This window comes from Pangasianodon hypophthalmus, chromosome 8 (assembly GCF_027358585.1).
Source record: "Pangasianodon hypophthalmus isolate fPanHyp1 chromosome 8, fPanHyp1.pri, whole genome shotgun sequence".
Lineage (NCBI taxonomy): Eukaryota > Metazoa > Chordata > Actinopteri > Siluriformes > Pangasiidae > Pangasianodon > Pangasianodon hypophthalmus.
In genome coordinates, this window is record NC_069717.1 from 12,378,958 (window position 1) to 12,399,293 (window position 20,336).

The window sequence follows — 20,336 nt, forward strand, 5'->3', positions numbered from 1 at the left end:
TATAACATTTGTGCATTAAACGTCAAAAAAATATGAATAGCAATAATTTCACTGTTTCCATGTAGGTAAAGTAACTGAGATTTATGTGGTATTAGCTTTATTAATGCCAAAAAAAAAAAAAAAACCATGAGTTAAAAAGGAAATGAACACTACTATTTTAGAACACTGTTTCAGGGAAACATGACAAAATAAAGACCATAGAACTAGACCAGACTTTCAAAGTATGTACGTAGTAACCCCAGTAGTCATTTTGCTCTCTTATTCCCTAAAACCAAGCAATCATTTAAATTTAATTAAATACAGAATTTTATATGCTTTTTTTTTTTTACAAAGCAGAATAGTGGAGGCACAGCAAGATAAATCATTTTAAATAATTACAAGTCATGATTTGCTTTTATGTTCCACTATTGTACTTCTCCACTCTTTCTATAATTGCCCTTTACATAATATACAAAAAGAAACAAAAAATATCACGTTGCTTTTCCATTATGGATAGTAACAGTGAGTTGTTCCTGTGGCCTCTTGACCTTCATGCTCCATGGCAACAACAGGCCATGCAACCTGTGAGTGTCCTTATTCCCCTGCAAATGTGATGACATCGTATTGGATGCCTTGCTGCTGCATCTGCTCCAGCTGTTCAGGTGTGGCCTCTGTGGTGTAGACCGTTTGAGCTTGGGCCATGGCTGCATCAGCTACAGCTAGAAACAGAAAGCCACTCTTATTTACATCAGCAATGTGCCTGTTATGGTGCTTCACCATTTTTGTATTGAAATCTGTTTTAGAAAACTACTTCCATGCAATTCCACAAATTAACATAATTATAAATATAAGGATTATTTTAATACTTGGATACAAATCCTTTCCAGTCAATGACTGCCTGAAGACTAGAACCCATGGACATCACTAAATGCTGAGTTTCTTCCCTTTAGATGTTTTGCCAGGCCGTTACTGCAGCTGGCTTCAGTTGCTGCTTGTTTGTGGGTCTTTCTGCCTTCAGTTTTGTCTTCAGTAAGTGAAAAGCATGCTCAGTTGGGTTGAGGTCAGGTGACTGACTCGGCCATTTAAGAACATTGCATTTCTTTGCCTTAAGCTTTTGGGTTGCTTTTTTCTGGTATGTTTTGTGTCATTATCCATCTGTACTTGAAGGTGCCATCCTATCAGTTTTGCAGCATTTGACGGCAGAATCTGAGCAGAAAGTATAGCTCTATACACTTCAGAATTCATCCTGCTACTTCTATCAGCACTCACATCATCAATAAACATCAGTGACCCAGTTCCATTGGCAGCCATACATGCCCACGCCATAACATTGCCTCCACATGTTTGACACATCATCTGGTATGCTTTGGATCATGAGCCCTTCCTTTCTTTCTCCATACTCTTCTCTTCCCATCATTCTGGTACAAATTAATCTTGGTTTCATCAAAGTCTAATCTTGCCTTTCTGTTCATGATTGTTAATAGTGGTTTGCTTGAGTAAACCCTCTTGAGGTAAACCCTCTGTATTTACATTCATGATCTCTTGATTGTAGACTTTGACAATGATAAGCCTATCTCAACGAGAGTCTTCTTGACTTGGCTAGATTTTGTGAAGGGGTTTTTCTTCAACAGGGAAAGAATTCTGTGATCATCCACTTTAGTTGTCTTCCGTGGTCTTCCAGGACTTTTGGTGTTGCTAAGCCCACCAGCGCATTCTTTCTTTTTAAGAACGTACCAAATTGTTGACATAGCCACTCCTTAAAGTTTCTACTATCTCTCTGATAGGTCTGTTTTGTTTTTTCAGCCTAATGATGGCCTCTTTCACTTGCACCGACACCTTTTTTGGACCACATAGTGAGAGAGTTCCCATGAACAGCTACTAAATGCAAATTCAACACTTAGAATCAACTCCAGATTTTTATCTCCTTAATTTGTCACGAAATAACAAGGAAACAGACCATGAAATTGTTTATCAGTCATTTGCCTGATTACTTTCAAGCCTGTGAAAATGGAGGGACTATGGAAAAACTGGCTGTAATTCCTAAACAGTTAATGCAATATTTTTGTTAAACCCCTTGAATTAAAGCTGAAATTCTACACTTCAATCACATCTTGATTGCTTCATTTCAAATCCATTGTGGTGAATTATGAAAATTGTGTCACCGTCCAAATACTTATGCAAACGACTGTATTTTACAGTTATAGGAGGTCCATGGGTACGAATTGTTTGACAACCCCTGATTCTCAAAATTCTCTATCAGTTTTTTCACTGGCAAAACATTCTGCTTTCGCCCACATACACATTAGAAGATTTACCCACTTGGGCTGCTTGTTAGTGAAGTGGAATCATCCTGCCAAAAGGATCTACCCCAATGATTTGTAAAGATTTTACTCAAACAACGAAAGCAGGTGGAAAAGGTCATACCGGTGACAGCGGAGTGGGCAGCGGCTTCCAGATCCTCAGGGCTCACTATCTGTTGCTCAGTGCTGATAGGGAAGTACTGGATTTGTCCATTGTGAGTCACAGCAATCTGCACACATACGCATATTCACAGGACAGCACGTGAGGTGAACATGCACTAACAGTAAACTTACCCTAAATTTAAATTTACTATAAATTCAATAACAAAAGTGTGCCAGTGTTGTTTCTATTCCACACCTGCTGTTCTTGTAGGAGTGTCCCGTCATGCTCATACTGGATATGAGCAATCTGGCCATCCTCCATCTGAGGAACAAAGTAGATATTATTTAAACAGGTAGCTTTCTCTGAAATAACCTTTACCTTTTTTGCAACCATATTTGAAAACTTGCATTTCTAACATCTTTTTTATTTTTTTTTACATTTCATTAATTGATGTCAGTACAGTATTTAAACTTTGCTATTTCAGGAGCACACCTGAAGGAATGGTTGAATCAAGACTTATATTAAAGAGCATGCTGACCTGAATGTGGTTGCCATTGGATACAACGACATATTCCTGCGGGATCAAGTGCTGAACACTGTCCTGCGAGATGATGTATTGGACCTGAAGGACAGAAAGAAGGGAATATCATTACTTCCAAAAAGCAGCCATTGAGACACATGAAGTAGAAAGGCTCAGCTTAGATTCTGCAGCAATATAAAGGGCATACTAAATAATAATAATAATAATAATAATCAGCAGTAGTAGTAGTAATAATAATAACAATAATAATAAGAAGAAGCTTTGAAGTGCTCCATTTCTTGAAAGGAAAAAGCATTTTAGTGATGTCATCGACTCAAAGATAACACTAAGATTTCTAACTTCGTTTTTTGTTTTCAGATTTTCCAGTCAGCTTCTCTCTTTTTTTGCTTCATTTCCAATAATGACAATTTCCTCTTTTTAAAAATAATCCTCATGCTAAGAAATCTGCCTCCATGGAAAATAAATAAATAAATAAAATAGTTATAGTGACCAAGTGTGTAGTGCTAGACTAACATTGTGATATTTCATTATCTGAATAAGATAATTATGATTAATATGTGAAAAAGAAACAGAGAAATAATGAAAAAAATATGCTGGTAGGTGATCAGTACAGAGAGACAGATATCACTGACACGATCTAACTTATTAGTCTGGAGACAAGTGTGTGTGGTGGAAGGGAAAAAGAAAAAAATGAGGAAATTCAAGATATATATTTTGCATATAAAACAGTAGGCAGAAAAAGCAGTTAAACCCTTGATTTTTTTTTTAACCTCAGTGTATAATCATATAAAGGAAACATCTCTATTTAAATCAAGCCAGGCTTCAATCATAAAAAAATAAAATAACATTTTGCTCACTGGTGAGGTCATCTATCTAAAAGAATTTTTAGTCAATTTAATCAAGATTTTCTCTTGATCTCTATCAGACATTCAACAATGACAGCTTTTCTTCACTGCAAAAACTCCTCATCTAGTCAAGACGTACAACCTTATTTCTAGCCATAAAATCTTATTGATCTTAGTTTAAGAATAAAATACTATGCAAGAGCAGATCGTATAAGATTATTATGATTGTTTTAAGATTATTTATCTTTTTTTCTTACTTAGTTAGCAAAGCTTAAAGTTAGTTATTTTACCTGCAAATTAAGCTTATTTACCATCACAGGCATCATTTGAGGCCAGCCTTGTATCTTTTAAGACTTTGTTTTAGCTGTAATAACTGGTATTAAGGTTGCCCAGTAAAAAGTGCTCAATAATCACACTTAGGACTTGTTCATTAGTATTATTTATTCCCAATGCTTGTTTTATGTCAACATCAACACATTTATTTACAACCTAACAACAAATTATAAGACTCTGCAGTATTAATGTCACCACACTCTTTCCAATTATACAGTATGGTTTTTAATTTCCAGTTTTAAGTGCAATGACATATTCCAGATTATAATTTGTCAATACATACACACTGTTTTTGAAACTGAAAGAGTCTTCATTTGAATAAATAATTGTTGACAATATGTATGCGTGACCTTGATTTTAATAGTCTTGTTTTAAGTTTAAATGCTTTGTCTCATTTTAAGTCAGAATATATAATGATGACAATTCTTAAATTAAGAGGAATTATCTTGTTTAGTAGCTCTAGTTTTAAGATATTTTCACACAAATTAAGATAAGCACACTGTTTAAAAATTAATTAAAAATTAAACTAAATTAATTAGACTAAATATACGGCTTGGAATAAGTGTATATGTTTTCTTATTTCAAGAAATCTTACCAAGTGTAATTATCTTACTGCACTGGCAGATAATTTGACTTGTTTCTAGTTTGAATCTTCTTAAATCATGCGTTTGTTTCTTATATTTAGATGGTTATTTTTTTGCAGTGTTTCACTTATGAATTTCCTGAAAGTTTTTAATCCATGTTGAATTGACTTTTAAACAAGGAGTACGGGAATAGGAAAGAAATACGGGAGAAACAGTCTATGTTGTTTGAATTACTGACCGTTTATCCCTCTATTTTCAAGTCATAATTTACTTAATAACTTCTCAGATTCCTCTGATAAAATCAGTGATCTATGGTGACTTGGATATAATATACCTCTGCAGTAAAAATATTATTCTTGTCTCTCAACCAACATTTTAGAGCAAAGAGCTGGCTTTTTCATTTGTTTTGCTTCCTTTTTCATTTGTCTCACTTCCTTTTTCATTAGCGTGTAAAAGACCTAAAACAATAATTTTGGCTGTTCTTTTTTATGGGGTCTGGTAGCCATCCCCAAGGTACAAGAGACATCATAGACGGCTTCTATACATGATAAGAAGAGAACAATCACCTCTGTCACCTGATTATCCGCTGTCATTAAGTGTTGCACTGTCTGGCCATCTACTGTAGTTATCTGCTGAATGTATGCAGCATCCTCCTGACAAGGAATTCATTTATTAATAATAAATAATTCTGAATAATGAATGATCTTTTTTACAGAAATGAGCACCATCACTGTAACAGTAATAGAACTAGGGCTGTACCTGGTCAGAAAGAGGTTGTTCCTGGGCCACTATTATGTGATCCTGTCCTAAAGCCTGCTGCAGCTGCTCTGGACTAATCACAGTCTGGCCTGCCTGCAATGCTGTCACACACAAACACACAAAATGAATGGACAGACAGGTTTAAACAAAACGCTAAGACAAAAATAATGAAATCAGACTCATGAGATGTGTTAGGTTTACTCACTCTGCAGTGTAGCCAAGGCCTCCTCATCACTGTTCACTATAATGGTCTGTTGGGAGCTGCTGGATCTGGGCTTGCGAGGTGGAGGGTCCTGCGTGTGCAGCCTCTCCATGTGGAACTTCAGATGGCCATTCCGGTTAAACCTGAGCCAAACACACACATTTGAGGGGGTTGAAACAAATATTCTACGCTTGTGAATTTTCAGCATTTGCAGTTGCTTATAGAGTATAAGGTATATAAGGATGTAAGGTACAGCTATGGTCTTGAGCAGACAAACTGCCTAGCCTTCAAGTCCAAAACTTATCCATCATCATTGTGGAGTTGGGAACATAAATACATAATAAAACAGGAGCTGTCTATGCATCAGCCTTGCTCTTAGTGCATAGAGGAAAACTTTACAGCATGAAGCCTTAGTCATTATTCATTTATTCTTTCATTCATCTTCAGTAATCACTTTATCCTGTCATGGTGGATCGAGAGCCTATTCTGGGAACACTGGGCGTGAGACGGGAATACGATCCAGATGGGACACCTGTCTATCGTAGGTCACCATGTACACACACATTAACACACTCCTTTACACCTAGGGTCAATTTAAAGTAACTAATCCACCTACTGGCATGGTTTGGTAGGTGGGAAGAAACCAGAGAACCCAAAGGAAACCTACTCAATCAAAATATCTGTGTCACTGTAAAGTCCTGTTTCTCACCTCTGTCCACAGACTTCACACGAGAAAGGCTTCTCATTGGTGTGCGTCATCATATGGCGCCGCAGGTCCTTCTTGTTTTTGGAGGCAAAGCTGCAGTTTGGGCATTTGTGAGGCCGCAGGTAGGCATGCATAGCCATGTGAGTCTAGAGAGAATAATTAATGCATCATGTTGGTTGTAATAAAGGATCAAGTCTGTTTCTGAACCTCTAAACTTAAACTGGAACATTACTGGTTTTATAAGAGCATTGTCTACCTTAACCTCTGGCCACGATGTAGCAGTGAATTCACAGTCAGGACATTTGAACGTGTTGGGGTCCAGGTGCGCCCTCTTGTGGTTCTCCATGTCGGAGCGTCCGTGAAAAGTCTCCATGCAGACCCGACAGCAGAAGCGTTTGGTGTTGAGCTGCTGGGGCTGGGAAGATGAGCTCTGAGCTGGAGAGCCTGGGGCTTCACTACTCAGCTATGAAAGAGAATTGCACATGTAAGTCTAGAGCACAAACAGCACAGACTCAACACTAAATATTCTTATTCTAGTGACATGCTTTAAAAAAGTAACTCAATGTCAATACACTTTTCAAAAGATACCATTGGTATTATGATGTCTTTTAATAACATATAATATAATAATAAATGCTTTTAATAAAGCAGCTGAATTGTTGTTAAAATGTCATACTGAATCTTTAAAATGGTAAAATGTTATAGTTTATATTTATATAATTATATTTTTCCTCCTTTACAATGCTAAATAGTTAATTTTTGTAGCAATTAGAGGGTCACTGAAGTTAGTTTTTTCTAAAATGTCATACTGCTGATTGCTTGCAGTTAATTAGCAACTACATCTTGCATCTACCAGCAAACAGTAGTATTACATCATGATACATATCATGACAAATATAGTACATTGCAGAAATGTCTTCAATTATAATAATAATAAAAAAAAAACTCCAGGCTTTGTTATGCTGTGGGAGGCATGTTGCTGACATTGTTTGGGTTGCTGCAAATCAATACAAAGTAGTTCTGACTGAGTTTATCCTACGATGAATTTCTAGCCTGATGGGAGTGTTCTCTATCAGGATGACAATTAACTCATTCGCAGGGCATGACGGCTCACTGAATAGTTTGACGAGTATGAAAATGATGTAAATCATATGCTACGCCCTTCACAGTCATCAGAACTCAGTCCAATTGAACACATGCGAGATTTTGTGCCGACATATTAGACGACACTCTCCACCACCATCATCAAAACACCAATTAAATATTGTTTTTTTTTTTTTTTTTTTTGGAAGAATGGTGTTCAAGCCTTAAGATTTATATAATCTACGTCAAGGCACACTGAAGCTGTTCAGACAGTTTGTGATGACCCAGCAACTTAATAAGACATTTTGTATATGATAAACACACTATCAGTATACAGTATACTGCTATATTGTATGGATTTGCTTCTCAAATAAGACTTGCAGAATAACCTTTATTTAAGGTTATTTAAAACATTCAAGGTGTAATGCTCACCTCCACCTGCTGAAGCACGCCATCAGTCAAACTTGAGCTCAGGTAGAACTTGTCTTTGTGTTCTTTCAATGGTGTAGGAAGAGACACTGACTCACTGGTTACCTCCACTGTCTGATGATCGGTTGAGCTCTCCTCCACACTGTGGCCACACATACACACACACGTTTAGAAATTATCAAATGTCACAAAGACCTGGCCTATAAAAAGTGAAGTATACAGGGGCATTTTCCTAGTATGTGAAAATATTCCACGCTATCACTTCCATATACTTCTAACAGCAGTGCAGTTGTTGTTGGTAGTGCTAATCATTAATACCTATAAGCTGTGGCAGTGCTGTGAATCTCCTCAGCAGCCTGCTCCACCACGCTAAACTCTCTGGCGGTCTCGTAAGCACTGATGGCAATCTGTGCAAACTCCTGTTCGCTTTCTGCTGCTTCCTCCTGAGTCAGCGCCTCCTGCACGAGGGTCTCCCCATTTTCTGACACGTGATAGGTCACGACGTTCTGTGGCTGCAGGGATGAGTCTTGACCTGCTGACTCTGCTGCGACCCAAGAACCCGCCTCCAGTGTCTTGCCGTCTGATTTCAGCACAGCTACCTGAAAAGAGCATTGTTAAACATGACATACAGAGTTACTGCAACGGATGGTGTGAAAGCCCATTTGGATCTCTCCAGGATTCTGAACATGTAATTGCTCATTACATATTTTAAATAAATAGGCAACCTGCAGTACCTGAAGTGAATTTCCAACTAACTCTCGTGCATTGCTCATGTTCAGGAGCAGGTCCAGTGCATTCTGGGCAGACAGCTCTGATGACTGGCCTACAATGATTAAAATAAATGAAAATTCCTTATCAATACAGATACGATATGTTTATAGTATTGAGTAAGGTAATTTGGGTAACACCAGATGTTATCCAGACCTTGCTCGTAGATGATGGTGGTGTTTCCCAGTGCATCCTGGGATACAGATGCATTCCCCATTGGCTCCATGGTTTGAAGGGTTAAAGGATCCACGGTTACCTGAGGAAGAATAATCAGGATGTATGGTGAATACTTCTCCTAAATCTTTAACATGCAATTTCAAAACCTAAGTACCAAAAATCTAACACAACATTTTACTCCATTAATATTTATTATTAGAGCACAACACTACTGAATTCTCGATTTGTCAGAAGCTGTTGATTAATTTTCTATAAAATTAGCTCTGACAGTACTGTCGGCTGCAAGGCAAATCACAAGTTTATATTAATGCACTCCTACAAATACCTGTTCAAATATAATTTTTATAGTAACAATGTGCATAGGGACTTGTATGACAGAAGCTCACATAAATAGATGTTAAAAACGTGTGTTATTGTTGAGATGGTGAATTTTCTGAGAGAAGATGTTTATTAAGCATTTTAGATGGAGTCTCCAGTGTCTCTCTAGTACTTTGTAACACTCAGAGGTAAAGCTGTTCCTTTCAGTTTTCGTACACGGGAAATTATTCATGATTTTTTTGGTAATACGACAAGCTGCATTTTTGTCTTATTACCTTCAAGAGAGAACAAAAAAGAAAGACTGGCACTGCTATAAATGCAAGTGAAAACAGGAACTAACTTGTTTCGTGGATGTGCCACAATATTAATGTAACAATAAATGGATAAAAAGTATGACTTTTTTTATTGTTAGTATTGGCAAATTGCTGTGGTATAAGAGGAATGCTTCAGGACCTGCTCTTATTGGAAAATAATCAGCTACACTGTGCTACACCCTGGCTTGATTATTTTGTTATGTAATACACAACTGATGACATGAAAAGAGCTTAATGTCACCAGTAAGTGGGTAAGTGAGCAACAGCAGACTCTGTTACTCTACTTTAACCACTCAGTCAGAGTTTATTTGAGGACTCACGATGGTGCTCCCTAGTGTCTGGCTGTCATGCTGTTGTTTGAGTGCCTCTATCTGCTGCAGGGTGAAGAAGGGCTTCCTGCGCCTCCTCACTGGCTCCTCAGGATTAGCCTCACACCACTTTTCGAAGGCCTCAGGGTGACGGCACTGCACGTGCAGCCGGAGGTTCTTCTTGTGCTTGGTCATGAAGTGGCACATGTCACAGCAGAACGGTTTCTCTCCTGAGGAACACACAGAAACCAGCTGTGTCATTAGATTGTGACAGAAACCACTTCCATTACTTGATAGCCATGCTACCTTCGCGGCAATAGTGCCAAACGAAAGAACTGAACACTGGGGACTGACGTCTTAGTTCATCAACCATGATTGGGATAAGCAGAACATTGTGCAAATGTAATTTTTTTTTTGACTTATTGAATATGCATTTTCTTGGCTGCAGACTATTAGTGCTGACATTATCTAGCAGGCGAAGTGGTGACATCTTGTAACATATGCTGCATTCGACTAAACATGTAACTTAGAATTTCTGACCTCAGACTATTATAAAACAAAGAAAATGCCCTCTCAACTTGAAATTCCTGCTCAGGAAGTCCAGAAGGTCTCCTCAACCATGAGTTCAGCATATGACATCAAGTCATCATGTCTGCTCACACCGTGAAATATAACTTGTCTACATTAAAGGAGTTTATAGAAGTATTTACAACTCTACAACAGTAACCATGTAAATGTAAATACATCATAAACGTGTGATCACTCATGTTAGCTGGCTAGCTTGTTGTAAACAAAACACACACTTCCAGACAGCCTCCATGCTTTTTCCCCGACTTGTAGCTCACATTTGTCAAGCTAAAAAAATGTAAAAAAAAAAAAAAAAAAAAAAAAAAAAAAGAGTTCAATGTTCCCATTTCAGAGTTAAGTCGAATGCAGCAATAATGTTATGACTACCACAAAAACAAAAGCGGAAAAAAACATATACTGATTAATTACCAGAGAATTCTTATCGGAAAGTTGGTATGCATGTCTCTACTTTGCTATGAATTATGATTGATTTTTATTAGCAGAAGCTTGTACCCAGTTATAAAATTAATTCAAATCAATATTCAGTGTCAACATATTTTTTTCCTTATTTTAATAAGTAGGATACATCTCAGTTTTATGTCAGGGCTTTTTGCAGCAATAACTGGCAATAAAGTGACTTAAAGTAGAGTAAATTACATTCAGATATGGCATATATTTTGAATGCAGTGCAAATGGATGCATCCTGAAAAAGATTTTAAACAATATTAAGCTTCAGTCTTGTAAGAGTACAAAATTAATTTGAGGATTAAGTGCATAGCTATATAAACTAATCACCATCTATGTGACATACTTTACTCACTGCAGACCCTCACTTACCAGTGTGTTTGATAGCAATGTGAGACACCAGGAAGTCCTCTTTGCTTGTGGAGTACTTGCAGTAGTCACATTTGAAAGGCTTGTCATTGGTGTGCGACAGTTGGTGGTTTAGAAGTTGCTTCTTATCATTACACGTCACCTCACAGAACTCACATTTAAACCTGATTGAAAGAAAATATTACTTTATATTGTGAAAAGCTTGACTGGAATTTGAAGTATGAAAAATTAGAAGTGGAGATAAACACATGAATGGCAACTTACAAGCTGTTTCCACAGTTTTGTATATGTGTGAGCAGATGCATTTTGAAAGTGTATCGTTTCTTGAAAGACTTTCCACACTGCAAAGTGGACAGAATAAAAATAATTCCTGTTAGAAACTGCCAATTCCAAACACAGTTTTATAACATGTCAGTTTATAAGAGTGAAAATTTGACTCATTTTCATGGTAACTTGCTTTAAAAGAAAGAAAGAAAGAAAAACACTTATGAAACACAGAGACACTGGTAACGGGTATCAGGGTGACCAATCATAGGAGTGGTATTATAAGACTCAGGAGTTTTATTCCCAAAAATCTCTTCTGAGAAGCCCCAAATTCTCAATTTGACCCATAAGCAAAGTTTACACCCTGGGGAACAAAGGGAAACGAGGTATGCACGTCTTAGTTCTCTCCAAACTGAAGTGATCTCACACATGGAATCTGCATGTTCACTCATACTGTTATGTGCACAAAGGTCACCCGTCCTTTTGCTCTCTTAAAGATACTATTTAAATGCCATACATTTGACTTATGCTCGTACCTTATCACACATGTGCGGTTTCTCTGAGCTGTGTGTCTTCATGTGCTGCGTGAGGCGTTTCTGCATGGGGTAAACACGATGGCAGATTGGGCACGGGAACTCAGACACCTTTGGAGTCTGGGGAGAGCCATCAAAAGACTGCCATCATATTAAAAGCTGATAGTGACTTCAACTGTATGTAAACTGAGATGATGTCACACTTGGAACTAAAGTAAAAACAGAATTTAAAATCTGACACTGTGTTTTAAATATTAACCCAGAAAACAGTAACTCTTACCAGGCCTGTCTTCTTACTCCTGAGGTGAGAAAAAAAGACAAAGATTATATAGAAGAATCTTATTTCAACAATAATAATAATAATAATAATAATGATAATAATAATAATAATAACTAGTAAACTATGTTAATAACTAATAGTTAACTACGGTTAACTCAGCTGTCAATTATACTTCATAAACCACATCTGCAGAGTGTTTCAAGGCTGTATTTTAAAATTATTTTAGACAACACTTCAGCGTTGCACCATGGAAAACCTTACTTCTCTTTGTTGTGAACTGCAGAATGTCGGACAACGTCCTTCTTGTAGACACTTGAATAGTCACAGACGTCACACTTAAATGGTTTAGTACCTTGGTGGTTGAACATATGCTCCTACAACACATGAAAGGATGGTTTTAATTGCATTGCATTGCACTGAAGAGTGGAACTCTGCACATTCCTGTACCAAAGAAGTATGAAATAACTAAGCTTTAGCTCTTTATGTTGGCTAAATTTCAAAAACTCTGCACAAAAGATTAGAAATATTTCTTCAGACATCTCTGTCAGATGACCACATGCAATTTTGACTTTTGGAAAAGCTAGAATACATACCGTATAGTGTTTAAACACCATCGCAGTACACCTCTTCGGAAAACACAAAAGTCTACTGAGAGTTAATTTTTCCAAGGCTAAACAGAGTAGCTGATCTCTCTGTGATAGAAGAACAAACGTTTTAACCAACCTACCTTAAGTGAAGACCAACGTTTACAGCGGTAACTGCACTGCTGACACTTGAAGCGTTCTGGATCGTTGCCTTCATGAGAATCCACGTGAAATCGGAGGTCCTCTTGAGACAGAAAGCGTGACCCACAGATCCAGCAGTTATGAGGTCTCAACAGAGGCTTGAGGGATTTGTAGTACTTGCTTCACATACAAAAATGATGAGCACACATAAATAAAAGTCTGTCACTTTTGATGGAATATGTCCATGTTCTGGCTGATGGATGAAATGTATATGCACTGGTCACACCTAGTTTATGATGAATGAAAGGTACATACGAGGGAACTTACTTTCTGTTGATATATTTTTTATATTTTTTGCGAAGAAAACGCCTTGATGGTCGTCCGCGCTTCCGTGGGAAAAACTCCTCGTCATCAGGGCCATTGTTTGATGAGGGGTCTTTGTTCTCTGAATCTGATTGGCTGACACCTTGCTCCACAGCACAGCCAATAGATATTGAGGCAGCTCCATTCTCCAGCCCAGAGGAACTGGCCTCTTCAGGAGCCTGGGAGTCCACAGCAGTGCTAGCCTGAGACACTGACACTGCTGTTGCTGTAAAGCAGAAACATTTATTACACTACAAAGACACATTCACAAAAGATGCGTTACCAAGGAGTACAAATTAAAGTTGAGTCAATGCTCTCCATCCTCTGTACCTTGAGAGAAAAACTATTTTGTAACTTGAGTTAAATAATTAGGTTACTAACTCTTTTGCTATGGTGACTCATGGCCATAGTGAGGAAAACTCAAGATATAATTAACTTAGTAGTACATGGTTGTTGTTGTTGTTGTCATACAAAGAACAACCAACATAAACAGCACTTGCAAGGTATTACCTCTTATAAATAATACATGTGATATTGAGGAGCACACAATCCTCATTTTGTAATATTGTTGTTTTGTTACTCACTGACCTGTGTAACTTTGGGGATAGAGAAATTTACGGGGCGGGCCCACCATCCTGCGAGGTCGCTTCAGTGAGTTAGAGGAGAAAGATGAAGAGCAGGAGGCAGGAGCTGGTCGGTGTGTAGGTAGTCTGGCTCTCAGCTGTTCATCTGCTGGATTATAGTCACTGTCCTCTGAAAAATGAAAGAAATACATTAGTAAGGATAAATACGATCAACCAAATATAGTGCTCTGTACACATACAAAATCAATAAGAAAAACAACACCCACCTTCAGGATCATCAATGGCACCAGCGTCTATGATGTCATCTTCCTCTTCCTCTGGTAGGTCTTTCTTCGTCGGTGCCCCCAGTTGTGCCAGTGTTTCAGATTTTCTTGGTCTTCCACGTCCTCGCTTTTTAGGAGGATCACCTTAGTGACAAACATTACAGATGATTACAAAGTCATTTTTTTAACTCTTAAGAGAGTACTCCAACCAAGAGTATTTTCAACTAACATAAAGACTTCCTTTGTTCTAAGCATGTGTTTCTCGTGCTCACTGGCCTGTTGCTGTCATAGGTCTTTATCTCAGAGACGGGCTCCAGTACAGACAGGTGTGGTATACATCTTAAAATTCTGTTACCAGTTCTAAATCATGCTTTACGTTCCATTTGTACATATATAAAAGTACACTTTTTCCATTTTTTTCTCAATACAGGCAAACATGTAGAAATTTGTCATACATTACGGAGTTACCAGATAGAGATTTTTTTTGAAAAACACTGCCTTTCCTTTAAGGAATCTCCAGTTTTCCCAAAAAGACCTTAAAAGAGAACTGAAAAATGCAGCAAGAAATGTTCAGTTCTCTTCACCTGCAGGTTTGAAGTGCTTGTCTCTCATGTGATTGATCAGGGTGTCTTTAGAAACACTCTTATATGGACACATCTTGCACTTGAACTGTTGCACAATGACCACCTCCATCATTTCTTCGAGCTCAGCCAGGTCGGGAGCCCTGTCCCCTGGCCCTGCTGCCACTCCGGACTCCACCACAACTCCATCATCTTCCCTGGGTGCTGCCTCAGGGTCTGGAAGGGTGGAGTAAGTACCACTGCTGCTGATGTATGGCCCGGCTTGGCTTTCGCTGCATTCCATCTGATCTTGGAGATGTGAGCCAGCTGTGTCAGCCAACGAGTGCCGCACGGTGCCATCATCCACGCTGCTGCTGTCGCTACATTCAACTGCGCCGCTGCACTCGGCCACATAGCCTCTCAGGGGTTCCTCTGATTCATCTACACCATAGTCTTCAAACTGGGACTGACCAGGATCGCCCGTCTGATCTGGATCAGGCCGACTAATGCTGCTGCTGCTGCTGCTACCGTCCTCATGCTCACTGTAGTCTGAATGGCCCGGCTGGTCGGGCTGTAGGCTCTCTGATAGGTCGGCCTGATCTAAGCAGGTGGAGGTTGGACCATCTGATAAGGCGTCAATAGTGAGGCGGCTACATAGTGCCGAGGAAGACATCTGCGCCACCATGGGAGCTCCTACAGACAGAAAAAGATTATAAAACCTATTTTGATAAACATTTTGTTATAAAATCAAGAGATGCCTTGGGCCAATAACTACTTAACAATCCATTAGTTAGCAAACCAGTAGTAATATGTAATCAGTCTCACAATATGAGGGTTAATTAGAAGCGCTAAACTCTCTTAATCATGTACCTTACAGTTAGAAAACTGAACAAATGGCCCAAAACGTTTTAGAGAGATATTTATTCAGGGAAGACTGTGGTATTCACACCTCAAGAGTTAAGGCAACAAACAAAAAACAGATAATGCCAAACACAGCCTTATTATCATAAGAATTGTTTACATGCTCACCATCATCAGGTCCTTGCAGGATCAGATACTGAGTGGTCTCTGCACTGTCATCTTCTGCGCTTGTTACTGCAATACATCCTGTAGAACAGGAAAATATTAAAACATAGAATAATATTGTAAACTTGGAGAACATATTTGCCAAAAAAAACTTTGATTTTATTGCACAGAAAACTTTCATGTTCTAATCTAGTCCAGAATTAACATAATATGAAAGATAACTATTTTCCCACCATTCATTATATCAGGCCCAATGGTAGACTCAATTATTTTGTCAATGGCAGAGCCCAGGTCTGAAGAGGTAGAGGCTGTTGAGTCAGACACCATCATCCCTCCTTCAGATACAGCACTGGAGTGCACGAGGACCTGCGGTGACTCAGACACCAATACTGACTGGGTGACTGTGGACACGCTGGAGACGCTGGTGGACTGAGCAACAGAGGAGGAGTCTGGGAGATGGACACCACGCACGTCTGTACTGGAGCTTGTCTCTGGGATAAAGACCTATGACAACAACAGGCCAGTGAGCATGAGAAGCACAAGCTTAGAACAAAGGAAGTCTTTATGTAAGTAACCAATAGACCTTATTAACTAGTTTTCTAACTATTTCTAACTAACTATTTTCTATTAAACTGACAATTTTTCCTACCACAAGTCCCTCAGAGCTCTGTCCAACATGGCAGTCAGACTCAGGAGCGAGGGCTGGCAGTGTGGCCGCGTCACTGCTGTCTGCAGACATGGCTTCTGATGACTCCATTGCCATGCCGCTCTCGGATGGCTCCTCCATCCCTGAATGCCCCACATCGCTGCTGCTCTCCACCTCCATGTCCTCTGAATCCATCTCAGCTCTGGAGGAAAAATTTACGTAGTTGAACAGTGTCTGACTTTGGCAAGTGCAGTTAAGTACCTTCATGTTTATGGTTATACTCTGTACTTGTGAGCAATGCTTGGATTATATAACCATATGCTGCCTGATTCATCTGTTCCCTGCTATGTGTTATCCTCAGTGGTGAAAAAGTTGAAAATAAAATTCAGGGTAGATGGTGGGTTTAAACTACAGAGGGGTTGGTGACCAGTAGTTACATTTATACACTCAAGGGGAAAACATATTTTTTAGGAGAATGGTAAAAAAATTAATATGATTTGTTTATTTTTCTTTAGTAATCGCTTGATCCTGGTCAGGGTTATCTTCAGTGCCACCTTCACGAGCCGGCAGTACACCCTGGATTGGGACGCCAAATCAGTTGGAGGGCACCGTGCAGACACACATTCACACCTACGAACAATTCAAAGCAGTCTGCCTACTGTCATGTTTTTTGAGAGATGGGAGGAAACCAGAGAACCCAGAGGAATCCCACCATGACACGGGGAGAAAGTTTTACTGCAATGTTTGTACACAGAAGAAAAAAAAAATTGAACAAATTAGTTAACTAACCTTATGTAATATTGTGACTTAGCATTATTTAATTCTAAATTTCTGTTTTAATCCATTAATCCAAAGTAAATTAAAATGGATATTACTTTTTGTTTTTTTTTTTACAAGGGGTATTTTTACAAGGGATACCTGAGTGGGGATATTAGATGTACTTTATGTTAAGAACTAGAGTTAAAGCATACACAGATGTTGATTTGAATAGCCAGTATTTCTCAGCAGCTTCAATACTCAAATAAGGCTCAGGATGAGAAAATCATGTCGAAAACCTCAATCCGTTCATTCGTTCAAGGATATTCTGTATCCTTAGGAATGAAACATCCTTTAGGGATGATTTGTTGAGCTGATTGGGACATGTGAGGGAAACACACTCCCACTTTCCCTCCTCATCGCCTCAGAAACTCAGCCACAAGCAACAAAGTTCAAATCAACTACTAAAACAACTAACAACTCATAGGTCAGTTTATTTGTCTTTGAAATAAATCTGCACTGAATGGTTTAATGGAGTCCAGAGGACCGTATCAGTGATTCACATCATGAACACAACGCTAACCCTGTCACATAGTGATATTATGAAATACTACTGTTCCCAACTGTAATGCTAACTGCAAGGCTATCATTAGCCACCACAGCCACTGAAATGAACTGTTTACTTTAGCTTGTATGTAGAAAACACATTATCACACAGTTGTGTCATTAATTAGCTTCACATGTTATCCTGCTCACAAACTTCGCGTTAGAGACACAAACACGAGACAGAGCTTTTTTGGTTAGCTAACACGACTCAATATTCAAGGACAACAAGAAGGCCATATTTGTGTTTGACATTCCTAAACGCGGAAGACAAAAACCCGTAATTCCAGGTATGAGTTATGAAAAATGCTTTATTCAAACTGCATCCGCGTACAACACACGCCAAACTGCGACCACTTGCTAACCCGTAGTGGTTTAAATGAGAGAAAGCTGCCCTCCGTCCTGCCTGCAGCACGACGCCATTTTACAGCCTCGTTCTTTTCCACTCAGGCAATGTGAGAAACTGCTCAGGGACCTCGAGGGCCTACATGCGACACAGACCGTCCGAAATTTCCCCCTGAATAAAAAAATGAAGCGTAAACATGGTGACAAAGTTTAGACTCCAGACATTTTTCTTACCGCGAATGAGCTTCTGGTTTGTGTTCCTTGTCCTTGATGCTCTTAAATAAACAGGCGTTTGTAAGCGATGCTCGCTACTGCTTTCTAGTCGGGCGCCATCAGTGTTTCCTGGCTTCCTGTTGCAGCTGACCGGATCCTGTTTATCTCAGAGAGCACAGCTCCTCACTGTGTCTTCGTATTAAAAATTAAGCAGGTTTTTGTGCCAGGAATATATAATTTAGACTCAGTTTGCCCAAACATATAGTATAATAGCGCATTAAAAGTATGTCTATTTTTTCATAGGTCAGTTTTTTGTAGGTTAATATGAGTGTTAGAAGTAGCTTATTGCAAGATTTCAAAATGGTCGCTAACTTTTCTTACTGTAACACAGCAGGGCTTCTCAAACCTTTTGTAACGGTCCCGTTTAACGATAAAGAACCCCCAGTACAGATTTATTTCATTAACATAAATATGTACAATAATATTTTGTCTATTTGTTAGACCCATGGAGCTTTAAAGGTGTTAAGACACATACTGAAGGTACAAAAGAGGTACCCTTGAGTTAAGGCAAGTGGTTTTATTGTCATTTCAACAATATAGAGCTAATACAGTACACAGTGAAATGAGACAATGTTCCTCCAGGACCATGGTGCTACATAAAACAACACAGAACTACATGAGACTACACATTACTACAGAAAGTGCATGTGCAAAAGTCTACTATCTACTAAAACAGGACAATAGGCACAGTAAGAGAGTGCATTACTGACCAGTACACAGTTTTAGTATGAAAGTGTCAGATATAACAGGTAGTGCAAAAGAATAACAATATAGTAAAATGCTGTGAGTGTAAACATAACATACTATGACATTCAGCAGATAAGCTTATACCATATATGGGCATAGCGGTTATTGGTGTAGAAGCCAGGTAGAGAGTATAGGAGTGACAAAAAATTAAATACAATTTTTATAAATACAGTAGCAGCAGAAATGCGCAAAAAAAATGCAAAGGGAGTGGAATGGTGTTCAGACGAGTATGTGTGTGTGCATGCACGTGTTTGTTGTCAGTCCAGTCTCTGAGTATTGAGGAGTCTGATGGCTTGGAGGAAGAAACTGTTGCACAGTCTGGTCGTGAGGGCCCGAATGCTTCGGTACCTTTTGCCAGATGGCAGGAGGGTGAAGAGTTTGTGTGAGGGGTGTGTGGGGTCATCCACAATGCTGGTGGCTTTGTGGATGCAGTGTGTGGTGTCAATGTGAGTGAAGAGAGACCCAGATGATCTTCTCAGCTGTCCTCACTAGCCACTGCAGGGTCTTGCGATCCGAGACGGTGCAATTTCCAAACCAGGCAGTGATACAGCTGTTCAGGGTAGAGTACCACCCAAGTGACAAGTAAACGTACAGTTTGGTACCTTTAGTTCTGAGAGTACAGGCCTACTTGTTTTTGAGTTAGTGTGGTTTGGATTAAACCCATTTAATTCCATGAACCAGTCAAATAGCTGTAATATCTACAGGAACTCAATAATATTATAATAACTTTGATCATGGTGGGTTTCCACTGCTGTAACTATGTTTAAGAATTATAGACCCCCTGACTTCACAGACCCCACTTTGAGGACCACTGTAATAGAGAATATCACATTTGTTTACGTTTCAAATTCTAAATTGCTCTTAAGTTAGTAGGAGAATTAATATGTCATGTAATTTGTTGAATGAAATCCACGTGTGCAATGAAAGTGGCATGTGATCAGAATATACACTCAGCAGACAATTTATTAGGAACACTTGTACACCTACTTATTCATGTAATTATCCAATCAGCCGATCATGTGACAGCAGCACAATTGCACTGCAAAAAAATCATGCATATACCAGTCAGGAGCTCACATTAAACACCAGAATGCGGAAAAAATGTGATCTCGGTTAAAGATTGAACACCACCAGGTCTTTTTCCAGTCTTCAGTTGTCCAGTTTCAGTGGGTCTGTGCCCACTACAGCTCTTCCACTCTTGCTCTTGACTGACAGGAG

The 20,336-nt window shown here is 38.9% G+C and overlaps 1 protein-coding gene across 2 annotated transcripts; it reads right to left on the reverse strand.

Annotated features, from left to right (window-relative positions):
• Positions 1-121: 121 nt before the first annotated feature.
• Positions 122-18,651, reverse strand: LOC113533848 (zinc finger protein 335). 2 transcript variants are annotated; one of them, XM_026926249.3, is made up of 28 exons: positions 18,333-18,651; positions 16,398-16,596; positions 15,982-16,252; positions 15,752-15,829; positions 14,747-15,415; positions 14,166-14,306; positions 13,904-14,068; positions 13,280-13,541; positions 12,955-13,132; positions 12,489-12,601; positions 12,228-12,246; positions 11,951-12,088; positions 11,415-11,491; positions 11,154-11,314; positions 9,762-9,979; positions 8,789-8,888; positions 8,599-8,687; positions 8,183-8,463; positions 7,868-8,006; positions 6,609-6,815; positions 6,356-6,498; positions 5,650-5,789; positions 5,445-5,545; positions 5,252-5,338; positions 2,921-3,004; positions 2,638-2,703; positions 2,404-2,509; positions 122-698 (listed from the first exon to the last, which is right to left on the reverse strand). In XM_026926249.3, the coding sequence occupies exons 2-28, from the start codon at positions 16,587-16,589 to the stop codon at positions 574-576; spliced, it is 4,350 nt and encodes a 1,449-aa protein (XP_026782050.3). In that variant the 5' UTR covers positions 16,590-16,596; positions 18,333-18,651; the 3' UTR covers positions 122-573. The 2 variants fall into 2 exon arrangements, with proteins under 2 accessions (XP_026782050.3, XP_026782060.3); XM_026926259.3 differs by having other exon boundaries at positions 123-698; positions 11,951-12,067.
• Between the last annotated feature and the right edge of the window lie 1,685 nt (positions 18,652-20,336).